General features: G+C 49.5%; 1 protein-coding gene across 2 annotated transcripts in view; it reads right to left on the bottom strand.

Moving 5' to 3' along the window:
- Window positions 1-19,093, bottom strand: part of KDM1B (lysine demethylase 1B) — a 173,283-nt gene that overhangs the window by 126,779 nt on the left and 27,411 nt on the right. For both annotated transcript variants that reach the window (XM_063923227.1, XM_063923226.1), the window contains exon 3: window positions 3,930-4,054. In XM_063923227.1, coding sequence (XP_063779297.1) covers window positions 3,930-4,054 — 125 coding nt within the window. The remainder of the gene's footprint in view (window positions 1-3,929; window positions 4,055-19,093) is intronic.

Here is a 19,093-nt window from a genome sequence, read left to right as displayed (position 1 = left end):
TCTGAGACATGCCTAGCAGAGGTCAGGGCCAACAACATCGCCGTCTTTCACGTGAGGGTACTTGTCTTCTACCGTCATCAAAGGTTCAAACCAGGAGGACTGTAGAAATTCCAACACCACATTCAAGTCCCTTTGTGCCGTGGGCGACACAAATGGAGGTTGCATGTGGAGACTTCCCTGCAAGAAGGTCTGAACTTCTGGCAACATTGTCAACTTCTTCTGGAAGAAAATTGAGAGAGCTGAAATCTGGACCTTAAGGGAACCCAGGTGTAAGCCCTTGTCCACACCAGCCTTCAGAAAACGTAAACGACGCCCTAAGTGGAACTCTGCAGGTGGAAATGTGCGTTCCTCGCACCAGGAGACATATCTCCTCCAGATATGATGATCGTGTTTTGACGTTACAGGTTTTCTGGCCTGAACCATAGTTGCAATAACCTTCTTGGAAAGGCCTTTGTGAGCTAGACGCCGTAAGTCCGGGTAGACGAACGGACCTTATTGTAGAAGATCTTTTCGCAGTGGTAGGGGCCAAGGGTCTGTCATGGACATGTCCAGAAGATCTGTGTACCACGCCCTCCGAGGCCAATCCAGGGCAATCAGAATTGCCTGGACTCCCTGATTCCTGATTCGTTTGAGCACACTTGGGAGCAACGAAATCGGAGGAAACAGGTAAACCGACTGATAAGGCCAAGGACACACCTTGAGGGTCCCTGGTTCTTGAGCAATACCAGGGAAGCTTCTTGTTGAGTCGAGAAGCCATCATCAAGTTTATCTGTGGGCAACACTAGAAGTCGATGATCTGTTGAAACACCTGTTGGTGGAGACCCCACTCTCCCGGGTGGAGATCGTGATGACTCAGGAAGTCCGCTTCCCAGTTGTCGTCCCCCCCCCCCCCCCGGAATGAAGATGGCGGGCATTGCTCTTGCATTTCTTTTTGCCCAGTGGAGTATCCTTGACACCTTGTGCATGCAGGCTCTGCTTTTTGTCCATCCATGTCGATTTATGTAAGCCACCGCCGTGGCGTTGTCCGACTGAACTTGGATTGCTCGATCCCTGAGCAGAGGAGAGGCCTGAAGAAGAGCATTGTAGATCGCCCGAAGTTCCAGAATGTCGATTGGAAGTAGGGCCTCATGGGCTGACCATCTGCCCTGGAACTGAGCCCCTTGGGTGACAGCGCCCCATCCCCTCAGACTCGCATCCGTCATGAGGAGGATCCAATCCTGGATCCCAAAACTTCGACCTTCCAGTAGATTGGGGGACTGCAGCCACCACAGGAGGGAAATCCTGGTCTGAGATGACAGATGTATTATCCGGTGCATCTGAAGATGTGATCCGGACCACTTGCTCAGGAGATCCAACTGAAACGTTCTGGCATGAAGCGCCTCGTATGAGGCTACCATCTTCCCCAACAATTTTATGCAAAGATGGATGTATATTTGCATAGGCCGGAGGAGCATTCGGACCATCTCCTGAAGTGTTCTCGCCTTGTCCTCTGGGAGGAACACTTTCTGGGCCGCAGTATCCAGTAACATGCCCAGGAACAGGAGTCTCGGAGTCGGTTTCAGTTGGGACTTCTGGAAATTGAGGAGCCACCCATGGTGTGACAGAAGTTGGTTAGTGCGGTCTATATGGAGCAATAAAAGCTCCCTGGATCTTGCTTTTATCAAGAGATCGTCCAGATAAGGGACAACATTGACCTCCTGAACTCGGAGCTGGAGCATCATCTCCGCCATCACCTTTGTGAAGACTCTTGGAGCTGTGGACAGGCCGAAGGGTAATGCCCGAAACTAGTAGTGATCATTCCGGAGGGCAAACCTCAGGTAAGCTTGGTGAGGTGGGCAAATCGGGATATGTAGATAAACGTCCTTTATATCCAGAGAGATCATGAACTCCCGTTCTTCCAGGCCCGCAACCACTGATCGCAGGGATTCCATCTTGAACTTGAAAACCTTTAGGTAAGGGTTCAAGGATTTTAGGTTCAGGATGGGCCTTACCGAACAGTCCTGTTTCGGTACTGCAAACAGGTTGGAGTAATAACTCTTTCCTTGTTGTTGTAGTGGCACTGGAACAATAACATGTGACTGGACCAACTTTAGGATGGCCTATTGCAACGTAACTCGTGTATCCTCTAAAACTGGTAAGCTTGATTAGAGGAATCGTTGGGGAGGATCGCTGTTGAACTCCAGCTTGTAGCCATGGGAAATGAGGTCCCTTACCTAGGTATATTGGCAGGAGTCTGCCCAGATGTGGCTGAAGTGACGCAGACGAGCTCCCCTCGGGGTGGGTAGGCACCGTCATACAGAGACTTTTGTGGAAGCTGCACTGGTGCTTGGTTCCTGGGAAACCGCAGCAGCAGCTGGTTTTCTATTCTTACCTGGTGCCTCATGCCGCATTGGAGACACCTCTGGCATTTAACTGGAATCTAGCGGTCCGAAAGGACTGAGTAGATGGTCCCGGGTAGGAACGTCTAGCCATTGGGGCCCCAGAGGGCAAAAACGTGGATTTCCCTGCAGTAATTTTAGAAATCCTTGTCTCTAACTCAACCCCGAAAAGCTACACCCCTGAGAAAGGGAGAGACTCCACACTGCGCTTGGAATCCGCGTCGGCAATCCACTAACGAAACACAGAGCTCTGCGCGCCGACACCACCATGATGGTGGTTCTAGCATTAATAGTGCCTATTTCCTTGAGAGAGTCACACAGTACGTGTGCAGTTTCCTGAATGTGCTTAATGAAGGTCACCGTAGTGACCAGGGGCATATCCCTCGCAAGGCCCTCCTGAAGTTGAGTCGCCCAGGTGTGAATGGCATGTATCATCCAGCAACCCGCTATCACAGGTCTTTGTGATACGCCAGTCGTTGTGTAAATAGACATTAGTGTAGTTTCAATCGTTCTATCTCCAGGTCCTTGAGCTGAAAAGACCCAGGGGCCGTAACACCACCTTCTTAGAAAGGCGGGAGACTGAGACATCTACGGCTGGGGGTTCTTCCAAATGTTTCCGATCCTCCAGAGTAAATGGGAAAGAGCGTAAAAACTTCCTTGTAGCCTGATACCTTATATCAGGATTTGTCAAGGCTTGTTTAAAAACCTCATCTAATTCAGGAGAATCAGGGAGGGTGATGCTGATTTTTTTTCTGTGCTAGAAAAAACGACTGCGTTGAAGCAGCCTCTATTTAAGGGACTTTCAATTAATCCGATAGCTAGAATAAGGGGTTCAATACCCTCTGCAGGAGTGGAATCTTCTGTATCAGGTTCCAATTCCTCTCCCTCCTCCTGAATTTCCTCATCAGATTCTGAGTAGGGCAGGCAGTCCACGTTTAAGTGGCCCTGAACTAGGGAGGGAGGGCTGTCTTTCATCAGCCTTGGCTGCCAGGTCTGCAACAGCCTGTTGCAGCTGCAGTGTTGTTTGTTTATTAGCATTAAGCTGATTTGATATGTCTGCCATCATAGTCTTTATGGCACTGAGCCCGGATGGTTCCTGACCCTCCCCCCCAGTCTCCACACTAACTTGAGAAGACCCTTGTTCGTGCATTTTCATTTCTTGACAGAAAATACCAACAAAAAGGTCATGATATTGTGCAGTGTGCGCATATAATCTGGCAATATTTTCTATGATTTATCCTAATAACCTCATCCTCCTTGTGGAAGGACATATGCAAATTCAGTGTGGTGTGGCGGAAAATCTGAAACTTTGCAGAAAAAATGTAATGTGTAGCGCATATAACGAGACCTTCCAGTGTCAGAAAAATAGTCCCTTTTGTCAGTTTGACCAAAAAAATTAATAAATAGTGTAGCTAGGTTCAATCCCAACAGAACCTAGTGCAGATAGGGTATAACGTATTGCTACAATCCAAATTTCATAAAAAGAGAGGTTTAGAGGTATGTGATATATTTATGCAACAATCATTCATCCTCTGACCGTGTCAAGCCCACCTTTCAGCGGCACTCGCAAAGCAAACTGGACATGTTGCTGTACATCCTGCCTTCTCACACTTCCTATATTTCTTTTCTGAGGAATCATCATCATCATCTATATTATCACTGGCCTTCTTCTTCACCTGATCAAAACAAAATGGGAAAAGCATGAATATTTTTTATAGCTTTACGTATATAATAAAATTACATACTCAACATAAAAACTGTCAAATGTTCTTTGCATTTTATGTAAAAATGTGCAAATACAAAAGGTGGATACCAATAAAAGTCCTAGCTAGAAACACTGAACTAAAACATGGCAATTCCCACATAATTTAGACAGATACAGACATACACTTTGCGGTGTGGAGGGTGCAAGCAGAAAAGAGCAATGATTGCAGCCTCAGATCTGATTGTGTGTTGATTACAGGTCTGTACTTGAATAGCTCCTGGCGCTTTACCCAGGGGAACAGAACACATGGATCAACGCAAGCTTTATCTGTGGCAAAAGGCCCCCATACATCAACAATCACCAAAAAAATTTGAAGATTCTGAGATTTTTCCCCAGAAATAAAGATTCCCCAATCCACCAACCTGCACTCATACATTACATATATTTGTCAGTGATTTGCAGATCATTTTCAGCAAATACAGATGTGACAATATTGAAAGGCCCATCAGTTTACAAAAATAGGATTTAAATACCTACCGGTAAATCCTTTTCTTTTAATCCGCAGAGGATGCTGGGGACTCTGTAAGGACCATGGGGTATAGACGGGATCCGCAGGAGACATGGGCACACTATAAGACTTTGAATGGGTGTGAACTGGCTCCTCCCTCTATGCCCCTCCTCCAGACCTCAGTTATAAAACTGTGCCCAGAGAGACGGACATTTCGAGGAAAGTTTATTGTTTAAACACGGTGAGTGTCATACCAGCTCACACCACGAACATATCGCAGAACGTGGCATTCAATAGAACACCAGCCAACGGCATGAAAAAATACACAGCCACATGCTGATAAAATATGTAACACACCCTGTGTGTCAACCCAATCAACAATAAGACACCGCATGCCATGGCATAAACAACGTCAGCAACAGCCTGACAGAAAAGAAACACCACAAGAGTGTAACCATAACCAATAACTGCAGACACAGTACGCACTGGGATGGGCGCCCAGCATCCTCTACGGACTAAGAGAAAAGGATTTACCGGCAGGTATTAAAATCCTATTTTCTCATACGTCCTAGAGGATGCTGGGGACTCCATAAGGACCATGGGGTTTATACCAAAGCTCCAGACCGGGCGGGAGAGTGCGGACGACTCTGCAGCACCGATTGAGCAAACATGAGGTCCCCATCAGCCAGGGTATCAAACTTGTCGAGCTTAGCAAAAGTGTTTGAACACGACGAAGTAGGCGCTCGGCAAAGTTGAACCGCCGAAACTCCTCGGGCATCCGCCCAAGAAGAGCCCACCTACATAGTAGAATAGGTTTCCACCGACTTCGGCAACGGCAATCCATCCGTAGAACGAGCACAGGGGCTCATGTGAGACAAAGCCGCTACTTCCGACACCCGCCTTGCAGACGCCAAGGTCAATAGCATGACCACTCTCCAAGAGAGAAACACAACCTTTCATAAAGGTTCCAATCAGCGTGACACAAGAAACCGCAACACCATGTCAAGGTCCCACGCTGCCAATGGGGCACAATTGGAGGTTGGATGTGTAGTACTCCTTTCACGAAAGTCTGAACTTCCAGAAAGGTGGCCAAATTATTTTTTTTTTTTTAAAGAAAATTTATAAGGCCATAACTGGACTGAAATGGAGCCTAACTTTAGGCTTGCCTCCACACCTGTTTGCCAAGAATGGAGAAGAACGACCCATCTGAAAGACTTCCGTAGGAGCCTTCTTGGATTCACACCAAGACACATACTTACGCCAAATACGGTGGTAAGGCTTTGCCGTTACTTCTTTTCTAGGCTGAAGAAGTGTTAAAAACGACTTCATAGGGAATACCCTTTCGTGCTAAGATATGGCGTTCAACTGCCACGCCGTCAAACGCAGCCGTGGTAAGTCTTGATACACGCCCGGATCTTGCTGTAACAGATCCTCACGTAGAGGAATCGGCCAGGGATCTTCTATGAGTAAATCTTGAAGAACTGGATACCAAGCCCTCCTTGGCTAGACCGGAACAATGAGGATCGCCTGAACCTTTGTTCTTCTTACATTTATCACCTTCAGAAAGAGTGAAAACGGAGTAGACACATAGACCGACTGAAAACACCCAAGTTGTCACGAGGGCGTCCACTGCCATAGCTTGAGTGTCCCCTGACCTAGAACAATATCCCTGAGGTCTCTCATTGAGGCGAGACGCCAACATGTCCAATTGAGGCACTCCTCAAAGACTTGTCACTTCTGTGAAAACTTCTCAATAACGACTGTATTTCTCCCGGATGGAGATCGCGTCTGCAGAGGAAATTCATTTCTCCGTCGTCTACATCCGGGATGAAGACTGCTACTATAGCGTTTACCTGTCTTTCCGCCCAGCGGAAAACTTTTTCGGCTTCTGCCATTGCCGCTTTGCTCCTTGTTCCGCCCTAGCGGCTTACTTACGCCACTGCTGTCAAGTCGTCCGACAGAATTAAGATGGGCAGATCACGAAGAAAATGTTCGTTGAAAATAGCTCTTAATTCAAGAAAACTTATTGCAAACAAGCTTCCCAGCTTGACCTTTCCTCTGGAAATACTTCCCTTGGAAAGACTGCTCCCCAGCCTCGGAAATCTGCATGGACACCAGGATCTAAACCTGGATCCCAAACCTTCCTCCCTCTAGGAAGTTAGACTGTGCAGACACCACAGGAGCAATATCCTGGCTATTAGGATTATATTCCGGTGCATGTGCAGGTGAGACCCGGACCACATTTCCAACTGGTCCCGTGAAAACCACTCTGGCATTTGACCTGCTCACCGAACAGGCCTCTTAGGCCGCACCCATCTTCTTCATCAACGGAACCTATTGATGGATTGTCACTGCAAATCTGATCCGACTCTGGATCCTCAGACCTCTTTCCACAGGAAAACACAGAACCTCAACCGCTCAGTATCTACTCTGAAACCCACCTCCGACATCCGCGTCGTTGGGAACAACAGCCATTCCCTGTGTTGAAGAACAGTCAGAGAGAAAATAAGAATTTACTCACCGGTAATTCTATTTCTCGTAGTCCGTAGTGGATGCTGGGAACTCCGTAAGGACCATGGGGAATAGCGGGCTCCGAAGGAGACTGGGCACTCTAAGAAAGAATTAGGACTACCTGGTGTGCACTGGCTCCTCCCTCTATGCCCCTCCTCCAGACCTCAGTTAAGGAAACTGTGCCCGGAAGAGCTGACACAATAAGGAAGGGATTTGGAATCCCGGGTAAGACTCATACCAGCTACACCAATCACACCGTACAACTCGTGATACTATATCCAGTTAACAGTATGAACAAAAACTGAGCCTCGCGAACAGATGGCTCATAACAATAACCCTTTTGTTAGGCAATAACTATATACAAGTATTGCAGACAATCCGCACTTGGGATGGGCGCCCAGCATCCACTACGGACTACGAGAAATAGAATTACCGGTGAGTAAATTCTTATTTTCTCTGACGTCCTAGTGGATGCTGGGAACTCCGTAAGGACCATGGGGATTATACCAAAGCTCCCAAACGGGCGGGAGAGTGCGGATGACTCTGCAGCACCGAATGAGCAAACTCAAGGTCCTTCTCAGCCAGGGTATCAAACTTGTAGAATTTTGCAAATGTGTTTGAACTAGTGATGAGCGAGGTTCGGTTTTACTCGGTTTTACTCGGTTCTCAAAACGGCATCTTATTGGCTATCCAAAACACGTGACATCCGTGAGCCAATAAGATGCCGTTTTGAGAACCGAGTAAAACCGAGTAAAACCGAGTAAAACCGAATCCGCTCATCACTAGTTTGAACCCGACCAAGTAGCAGCTCGGCAAAGTTGTAAAGCCGAGACCCCTCGGGCAGCCGCCCAAGAAGAGCCCACTTTCCTCGTGGAATGGGCTTTTACAGATTTAGGATGCGGCAGTCCAGCCGCAGAATGTGCAAGTTGAATCGTGCTACAGATCCAGCGAGCAATAGTCTGCTTCGAAGCAGGAGCACCCAGCTTGTTGGGTGCATACAGGATAAATAGCGAGTCAGTTTTCCTGACTCCAGCCGTCCTGGAAACATATATTTTCAGGGCCCTGACTACGTCCAGTAACTTGGAATCCTCCAAGTCCCGAGTAGCCGCAGGCACCACAATAGGTTGGTTCACATGAAAAGCTGAAACCACCTTAGGGAGGAATTGGGAACGAGTCCTCAATTCCGCCCTATCCATATGAAAAATCAGATAAGGGCTTTTACAAGACAAAGCCGCCAATTCTGATACACGCCTGGCCGACGCCAAGGCCAACAGCATGACCACTTTCCACGTGAGGTATTTTAGCTCCACGGTTTGAAGTGGCTCAAACCAATGCGACTTTAGGAAATCCAACACCACGTTGAGATCCCACGGTGCCACTGGAGGCACAAAAGGGGGCTGAATATGCAGCACTCCTTTAACAAAAGTCTGAACTTCAGGCAGTGAAGCCAGTTCTTTTTGGAAGAAAATCGACAGAGCCGAGATCTAGACCTTAATGGAACCCAATTTTAGGCCCATAGTCACTCCTGACTGTAGGAAGTGCAGAAATCGCCCGAGCTGAACTTCCTCTGTTGGGGCCTTCCTGGCCTCACACCAAGCAACATATTTTCGCCATATGCGGTGATAATGTCGTACGGTCACATCTTTCCTAGCTTTAATCAGCGTAGGAATGACTTCCTCCGGAATGCCTTTTTCTTTTAGGATCCGGTGTTCAACCGCCATGCCGTCAAACGCAGCCGCGGTAAGTCTTGGAACAGACAGGGCCCCTGCTGCAGCAGGTCCTGTCTGAGCGGCAGAGGCCATGGGTCCTCAGATCATTTCTTGAAGTTCTGGGTACCAAGCTCTTCTTGGCCAATCCGGAACCACAAGTATAGTTCTTACTCCTCTCCTTCTTATTATTCTCAGTACCTTGGGTATGAGAGGCAGAGGAGGGAACACATAAACCGACTGGTACACCCACGGTGTCACTAGAGCGTCCACAGCCATCGCCTGATGGTCCCTTGACCTGGCGCAATATCTTTTTAGCTTTTTGGTGAGGCGGGACGCCATCATGTCCACCTGTGGCCTTTCCCAACGGTGTACAATCATTTGGAAGACTTCTGGATGAAGTTCCCACTCTCCCGGGTGGAGGTCGTGTCTGCTGAGGAAGTCTGCTTCCCAGTTGTCCACTCCCGGAATGAACACTGCTGACAGTGCTAACACATGATTTTCCGCCCATCGGAGAATCCTTGTGGCTTCTGCCATGGCCATCCTGCTTCTTGTGCCGCCCTGGCGGTTTACATGGGCGACCGCCGTGATGTTGTCTGACTGGATCAGCACCGGCTGGTGTTGAAGCAGGGGTCTTGCCTGACTTAGGGCATTGTAAATGGCCCTTAGTTCCAGAATATTTATGTGTAGGGAAGTCTCCTGACTCGTCCATAGTCCTTGGAAGTTTCTTCCCTGTGTGACTGCCCCCCAACCTCGAAGGCTGGCATCCGTGGTCACCAGGACCCAGTCCTGTATGCCGAATCTGCGGCCCTCTAAAAGATGAGCACTCTGCAGCCACCACAACAGCGACACCCTGGTCCTTGGAGACAGGGTTATCAGCCGATGCATCTGAAGATGCGATCCGGACCACTTGTCCAACAGATCCCACTGAAAGATCCTTGCATGGAACCTTCCGAATGGAATTGCTTCGTAAGAAGCTACCATCTTTCCCAGGACTCGCGTGCAGTGGTGCACAGACACCTGTTTTGGCTTTAGGAGGTCTCTGACTAGAGATGACAATTCCTTGGCCTTCTCCTCCGGGAGAAACACCTTCTTCTGTTCTGTGTCCAGAACCATCCCCAGGAACAGTAGACGCGTTGTAGGAACCAGCTGCGAATTTGGAATATTCAGTATACAGCCGTGCTGTTGTAGCACTTCCCGAGCTAGTGCTACTCCGATCAACAACTGTTCCCTGGACCTCGCCTTTATAAGGAGATCGTCCAAGTACGGGATAATTATAACTCCCTTTTTTCGAAGGAGTATCATCATTTCGGCCATTACCTTGGTAAATACCCTCGGTGCCGTGGACAGACCAAACGGCAACGTCTGGAATTGGTAATGACAGTCCTGTACCACAAATCTGAGGTACTCCTGGTGAGGAGGGTAAATGGGGACATGCAGGTAAGCATCCTTGATGTCCAGTGATACCATGTAATCCCCTTCGTCCAGGCTTGCAATAACCGCCCTGAGCGATTCCATTTTGAACTTGAACCTTCTTATATAAGTGTTCAAGGATTTCAAATTTAAAATGGGTCTCACCGAACCGTCCGGTTTCGGTACCACAAACATTGTGGAATAGTAACCCCGTCCCTGTTGAAGGAGTGGTACTTTGGTTATCACCTGCTGGGAGTACAGCTTGTGAATCGCCTCCAGCACCGCCTCCCTGTCTGGGGGAGTAGTTGGCAAGGCTGATTTGAGGAAACGGCGAGGGGGAGACGTCTCGAATTCCAGCTTGTACCCCTGAGATACCACTTGTAGAATCCAGGGATCCACCCGTGAGCGAACCCACTGGTCGCTGAAGTTCCGGAGTCGGGCCCCCACCGCACCTGGCTCCACCTGTGGAGCCCCAGCGTCATGCGGTGGACTTAGAGGAAGCGGGAGAGGACTTTTGTTCCTGGGAACTTGCTGTTTGGTGCAGCTTTTTCCCCCTACCTCTGGGCAGAAAGGACGCGCCTCTAACCCGCTTGCCTTTCTGGGGCCGAAAGGACTGTACCTGATAATACGGTGCTTTCTTTGGCTGTGAGGGAACATGGGGTAAAAATGTCGACTTCCCAGCCGTCGCTGTGGAAACGAGGTCCGAGAGACCATCCCCAAACAATTCCTCACCCTTGTAAGGCAAAACCTCCATGTGCCTTTTAGAATCCGCATCACCTGTCCACTGCAGAGTCCATAATACTCTCCTGGCAGAAATGGACATTGCATTTATTCTAGATGCCAGTTGGCAAATATCCCTCTGTGCATCTCTCATGTATAAGACTACGTCTTTAATATGCTCTACAGTTAGCAATATAGTGTCCCTGTCAAGGGTATCAATGTTATCAGACAGGGAATCTGACCACGCAGCTGCAGCACTGCACATCCATGCTGAAGCAATAGCCGGTCTCAGTATAATACCTGAGTGTGTATATACAGACTTCAGGATAGCCTCCTGCTTTCTATCCGCAGGCTTCTTTAGGGCGGCCGTATCCGGCGACGGTAGTGCCACCTTCTTTGACAAGCATGTGAGCTCTTTATCCACCCTAGGGGATGTCTCCCAATGTATCCTATCCTCTGGCGGGAAAGGGTACGCCCTTAGTAACTTTTTGGAAATTACCAGTTTCTTATCGGGGGAAACCCACGCTTCATCACACACTTCATTTAACTCTTCAGAAGGGGGAAAAACCACAGGTTGCTTTTTCTCCCCAAACATAATACCCTTTTTTGTGGTACCAGGGTTAATGTCAGAAATGTGCAACACATTTTTCATTGCCGTAATCATGTAACGGATGGCCCTATTGGAATGTACACTAGTCTCATCGTCGTCGACACTGGAGTCAGTATCCGTGTCGACATCTGTGTCTGCCATCTGAGGTAGCGGGCGTTTTTGAGCCCCTGATGGCTTTTGAGACGCCTGGGCAGGCACGGACTGAGAAGCCGGCTGTCCCACATCTGCTATGTCATCAAACCTCTTATGTAAGGAGTTGACACTGTCACGTAATTCCTTCCACATATCCATCCACTCAGGTGTCGACCCCGCAGGGGGTGACATCACATTTATCGGCACCTGCTCCGCCTCCACATAAGCCTCCTCATCAAACATGTCGACACAGGCGTACCGACACTCCGCACACACACACAGGGAATGCTCTGACTGAGGACAGGACCCCACAAAGTCCTTTGGGGAGACAGAGAATGCCAGCACACACCACAGCGCTATAAATCACAGGGATGCACACTATAATGAGTGATTTTACCCTATAGCAGCTATATATATATTATTTGCGCCTAAATTTAGTGCCCCCCCCTCTCTTTTTTACCCTATTGAGCCTGGAAACTGCAGGGGAGAGCCTGGGGAGCGTCCTTCCAGCGGAGCTGTGAGAGGAAATGGCGCCAGTGTGCTGAGGGAGATAGCCCCGCCCCCTTCACGGCAGACTTCTCCCGCTTTTTTTTTTTAATGGATATATGGCAGGGGATTTTACACATATATAGTCTTAATGACTATATTATGTGTATTTTTGCCAATGTAAGGTAATCTTATTGCAGCCCAGGGCGCCCCCCCCCCCCCAGCGCCCTGCACCCATCAGTGACCGGAGTGTGAGGTGTGCAAGGGGAGCAATGGCGCACAGCTGCAGTGCTGTGCGCTACCTTAATGAAGACCGGAGTCTTCAGCCGCCGATTTCCTGGACGTTCTTCTTGCTTCTGGCTCTGCAAGGGGGACGGCGGCGCGGCTCCGGGACCGGACGACCGAGGCTGGGCCTGTGTTCAATCCCTCTGGAGCTAATGGTGTCCAGTAGCCTAGAAGCCCAAGCTAGCTGCAAGCTGGTAGGTTCGCTTCTCTCCCCTAAGTCCCTCGTAGCAGTGAGTCTGTTGCCAGCAGATCTCACTGAAAATAAAAAACCTAAATATACTTTCTTTTCTAGAAGCTCAGGAGAGCCCCTAGTGTGCATCCAGTTCGAGCCGGGCACAGATTCTAACTGAGGTCTGGAGGAGGGGCATAGAGGGAGGAGCCAGTGCACACCAGATAGTCCTAATTCTTTCTCAGAGTGCCCAGTCTCCTTCGGAGCCCGCTATTCCCCATGGTCCTTACGGAGTTCCCAGCATCCACTAGGACGTCAGAGAAACAACGATTTGAACCACTTGTTTCTTGACCTCGCCGTAATCAGGAGAGTGTCTCAGTACAAAATAACAACGGCTCTAACTATTGAAAGAAAACCATCATACTGCCAACACTCCGGTGAAATGGCAAAGACAAACCTGGTTATCAACCCAGGCAGGCTGAATGCTGAGAAAAACGCATTTAAACCCTTTTTCTACCTTTACGTGCTGGAGCTCCCTGGCCTGAGAGATTCCATCCCGTCGTTCAACTTCGTAAGTAGAAATGTTTGCTTCTCTTTTTTTTTTTTTACAGGGACAGCAGGACAAAGTCCTGAACCTGAAGCAACTCTGGTATGGAGTCGCGCACTACCTCCCCTTCCAGAGGGGAATCGGTAGGATCTATTTGAAAAATCAGTGAGGGGAATCATCTGTAAATTCCAGTATGACCCCCTTTGGATTCTATTATTAACTCCCAGGTCCAGGTCCATTCCCGGACTGACGGAAGAGCCTTAGACGAGTTCCCACTGGTGTGGGCTCCAGCCAGATAGACCCAGCGACATGCGGTGGAAGTGGTAGAAACAGAAGACAATATCCGCTTCTGCGAACCTAACAAGGCTGCAGAGCTCTTACCTTTTCACCTTCCACTATCTGCACAGGAAAGGAAAAAAGAACAGTATCGAACCGGTTAAAATGACTGCATCCCACAAAAGAATGCGTCACCAACCGTTGTGAGGGAGTCTAACTCACGAAGGTAGACTTACCAGTGGTATCCGCCAAGAGTGACTTAACTGAGGCATCCCCAAACAGTGGTACACCGTCTCAGGGAAAAAACTCCAGTATCTCTCGGAGTCAGCCTCAGCATTTCCCGGGCCACACCTCCTGTATACGCATGGCAGCCAGCCGCAATGTTATAGAGAAGATACAACATAAGAGACATCCCCTCTCTCTCTAGGGTAATTCTATCGGATGCCTTTCCGAATACAAGCACTCCCCCATGCGCCTGTAATGCAAATAACATCAAAGCATATAAATAAAATATCACTTATCTTCCTGTATACGATCCTTTGTGACAGGGCCCCGTGCCGACAGGAGTTGACTTTCACAGTATTCTATCTGCGGCGGGAAAAGAATAAACACTCGGATTCCTCGTGAGGATCTGAGACCAACTCGTCACGGCCGGCCTAGAGCTTTATCAATAGAGCGACCAGCACAAGAGAAGGAATACTTTTACTTCAGCATTCATGAGAAATCGTAATATGAAAATACATATTGTAATACACATATACACACACATATCCTATTTTATATATATAATATATATATATATATATATATCATACATTATATATATCTCCTATATATTTGCCTACATCTGTGACTCTGTGCCTACCCGTAACGCTGGGTGGAGTCACAGGCCTGTCTGGGGCGGAGCCACCTGCTACTGACCAGTGGCTACAGCACAGGGAACCAGCATTGGACGGACACCCCACTGAGCAAGGTAGCACACACCCTTCCCTTGCTTTCACCACCACAAACAGACACTAACCCACTACACCCACACTCCGCTAACCCCCCTCCCTAGCTCCCACCTGCAGCTTCTCAACGGCCGCAGCATGGGACACACCCCTCCCCGACCCAACACACGCAGCCTCCACTTACTTAAGGTGTTTGGGAGGCCTGTCAGATAGGGGGACGCATGGGGAGCGGGGGACGTCCGCGGCCGGTTACTAGCAATAAAACCCCATTTAAAAATCACACAGGGAGCCCACAGTGATTGTCCAGCGGATCCGTCACTGGATCCGCTGTCAATCACTGTTGTGGGTGCGGCGGAGGTGCGACGGTCGGCGTGGGTGCTGGCGGCGTGGGTGCGGACAGCGGGGGTACGGCCGCCGGGGGTGCGACCGACGGGGATGCGGCCGCCCTGGTTGCGGCAGGGCGGCCGCCGTCAGTGCGGCCGCAGCTGCAGAGCTGGAGCAGCGGAGTGGTAACCCATTTCAAAAATGGCGCCTCCGCGTCATTTTTGAAATTTAAGATGGCCGCCGCGAGCCAATCACGGCTCGCTGCGTCATCGCTCCGCCCCCTCTGGCTGACTTATATAAGTCAGCGCGAGGGAGCGGCCGTCAGTCCGACGGCGGAGGAGGAGCAGAGAACAGCTCCTGAGGGAAGAAGACGCCGGAAGTCCTGGATGGGCGGCGGCTATGCAAAAGCGCTTAGCAGCCGCCGCCCACCAGGTGAAGACGCTGGAAGCCCTGGGGAAGGCGGCGGCCATGCAAAAGAGCTTTAAGGCCGCCGCCTCCCAGGTGAAGACATCGGAGAACGACGCTGGAAGCCCTGGGGAGGTGGCGCCCCCCCCAGGTGAAGACGCCTGAAGCCCTGGGGAAGCGGCGGCCATGCAAAAGAGCTTAAAGGCCGCCGACCCCAGGTGAAGACCCTGTGTAATAAAACTTATTTGTCAAGACTGTGGTGTTTTTATTTTAATATTTTCTTTACAGGTGGCCACCAGGTGCCAGCGGCCCATTTAGGTCCGGGCATGCTGGCACTTGTGGTTCTCCAAGTGCCAGCATGCTGGGACAGGCTTGCTGGGACCTGTAGGCCACCTGTAAAGAACAATATTACGCTTCTTTACAGGCGGACTACAGGTGCCAGCGGGCCCATTATGTCCGGGCATGCTGGCACTTGTGGTTCTCCAAGTGCCAGCATGCTGGGACAGGCTTGCTGGGACCTGTAGGCCACCTGTAAAGAACAATATTACGCTTCTTTACAGGCGGACTACAGGTGCCAGCGGGCCCATTATGTCCCGGCATGCTGGCACTTGTGGTTCTCCAAGTGCCAGCATGCTGGGACAGGCTTGCTGGGACCTGTAGGCCACCTGTAAAGAACAATATTACGCTTCTTTACAGGCGGACTACAGGTGCCAGCGGGCCCATTATGTCCGGGCATGCTGGCACTTGTGGTTCTCCAAGTGCCAGCATGCTGGGACAGGCTTGCTGGGATCTGTAGCCCACCTGTAAAGAACAATTTTACCAATGAACCCCGCACCCACCGCCACCAGGGGTGCGGGGCATAGCACTGGGCTATCAGCCCAGTGCTGGTTATTGCTCGGGAGGGGGACCCCATGTTTATTTTATGGGGTCCCCACTTCCGAGGAATTCCAGCCCTGGGCTGACTAGCTTGGGGGGGTTGATTAATGCTATGGCAGGGGGACCCCATACCGAGTGTCTCCCCTGCTATGGCATTACCCCCTCCCTGGCTGGTTCTGCCTGGTGCTGGCTTTATGAATAAAAGGAGGCCCACGCTTTTTAAAAATTCCCTTCCCTCTATGGGGGGGGGGGGGGGGGGGGGAGGTTACCTGCTTGTGCCTCCCCAGCCACTCACCTCACCCCACTGCTCAACAGCAACCTCCTCCACTATCTCTGCTGCCGCCACACGCAAAACCCAAGCACCCAGACCCGCAGCACGGGACACACCCGCACCACCCACCAAGACCCAACACACGCAGCCTCCACTTACTCCCCTCCCCAGCTCTCACCTCTAACATGAAGCAGGAAACGCCACCCGCAACTACCAGCGCTGCCGGACTCCAACACCCTCCCTCTACAGCAACCTCCTCCACTATCTCTGCAGCCGCCACACGCAAACCCCAGGCACCCCCAACCCCAACACACCACACCCACACTACCCTAACCACCCTACACACCTCCCACCTGCAGCTTCTCATCACCCGCAGCACAGGAGCAGCCCGCAACCCCCACCCCACTACCAACACACCTACCCTCCCCTAAACCCCCTCCCCAGCTCAAACCTCCAGCCCCTGTACGGGATCAGCCCCCACACCCAACATCCACCCTCCACTAACCCACCTCTCACACGCACCACCCACCACATCCATCCTCCACTAACCCCCCTCCCCAGCTTCCACCTCCAGCCTGGCATAACCCACAGCACGGGGGCAGCATGCACGCCACAAATCCACCCACTCACCACATCCAGTCTCTGCTACCCACCCTCCCCAGCTACCACCTCTATCCTCTCATGACCCAGCGCAAGAGGCCCCACCGCACCCCACAACCCCAACCCACCTCATCCACCCTCTCATCTGCCGCAGCATGCAAACAGCCTGCACCCCGCACACCTATCCACAATATGGAGCCTCCAATAACCCCCTTCCCCAGCTGCCCACTCTCACACACACCCCCTACACGAATTTACCACATCCAGCCTACAATAACCACCCTCCCCAGCTACCTCCTACTGCCTCTCAACAGCCCCAGTACGGGAGCCACCCGCACCTCAAACCACCACACCCACGCTGTCTATGCCCAACACACTTTAACCACTTTTTAACACACACATTCTACCAAATCATTGCCTTTGCGTGACATCATGAACATCAACACACTATTTGGAAACAAAATCATCGTTTTGGGAGGAGATTTTCGACAAACACTTCCTGTTGTTGCCCGAGGAACCCAAACTGATATTCTAGAACGCTGCATTAAAGCAAGTCACCTGTGGAAACATTTCACTCATCTCACTCTTACTACCAACATGCGCACCGAAGGACAAGTTGAACACAATAAATGGCTTCTACAAGTTGGTATGGGAACTCTGCCACCAATATCCAATTTCACCGACAATACCACCATTCTAATACCACAACATATGGTCACAACAGACGATCTAATAGAAACCATTTTTACAAATGCAAGCCATATGTCGGAGGAGGACCTAGCAAAACGAGTCATTATTGCACCCACAAACGCGCTCACTCTCGACATTAACCGCAAGATTATTGATTTACTAGGAGAACATGGCACCATTTATTACAGTGCAGATTCTGTTGTCACTGAAGATCCAAACGATACTTTAAACTTACCCATTGAATTTCTCCACAGCCAAACACCTTCAGGAATGCCTCCACATGTTCTGCTCTTAAAAAAAGGCGTTATTATAATGCTTTTACGCAACCTTAACCCACTGAAGGGATGATGTAACGGAACACGCCTAATTGTCGAAAAACTAGAACATCACTTCATAACGTGCAGAATTCTATCAGAGTGCAACAGAGGCGACGTTGTATTTATTCCACGAATTGATTTAGCTGGCAATGATACGACATTACCATTTATCCTACACCGTAGGCAGTTTCCCGTCATTCCCGCATACGCAATCACCATAAACAAATCTCAAGGACAAACTTTTGATCACGTTGGCATTCTTCTTCAAACAACAGTTTTCTCACATGGACAACTGTATGTTGCATTATCACGCTCTCGCAACGAACATCACGTCAAACTACACATTACACCAACTGACCAACAAGGACAGCTCCTGGGTGACGACCGTCACTTTACAAAAAATGTTGTTTTCAATCAAGTGTTTCAAATGTAAAACATGCCTTCACATACTTTACCGACTCAAAGCGTTTTCATTTACATTTCATTCCCATCCTAATTCTCTACATCGTACCCTACACACACTCACAACCCCCTACACACCATTCACCATCACATTTCCCTTTTGCCAAACAACATTTAACCAACATCAAAACCAACAGTCCACCACAATACATTTGACAACTACTATTATACACCTTAACCTTTATATAGGGGTTACAGGGGCGTAGCCCCTTACGACGGTGTGAAGAGCGCCCGCAGGGCGCGATGAATCACCTAGTATATATATATATATATATATATATATATATCTCTCTATCTATATATATATATATATATCTATCTATATATATATCTATATCTATATCATACATATAAGCAGATTGTCCGGACCCGCCGGGTCCCTAGTGACATTAATGTGTTCTGCATGTGTATGACCATGTACTGAATGCCCAAATTGTGGATCTAACCAGGAAACCTTATGGTCGACAGAAAACCTAGTATTCGTCGACAGCAGGGAGTAGTAACCAGGCAAAATAACATACTTGCGACCCCGAGGGAAGTATACATATATAATTTTAATCTCACTTCCACACAAATACTACCATGTCTGTGCTCAAGCTACAGGTCCATGGAACCGTACCATACATATAAATATATATACAGGTATAAGTTAGTTACAGCATGTTAATTTACACCCAGTAATAACAGTTGGTGCCGACAGGGTCACCCACATACTACTGTGTCTCCCCTACAGTGTTTACTTTTGAAAAGCA

Source organism: Pseudophryne corroboree, chromosome 5, assembly GCF_028390025.1.
Source record: "Pseudophryne corroboree isolate aPseCor3 chromosome 5, aPseCor3.hap2, whole genome shotgun sequence".
Taxonomy (NCBI): Eukaryota; Metazoa; Chordata; class Amphibia; order Anura; family Myobatrachidae; genus Pseudophryne; species Pseudophryne corroboree.
This window is presented reverse-complemented; position numbering and strand designations above follow the sequence as displayed.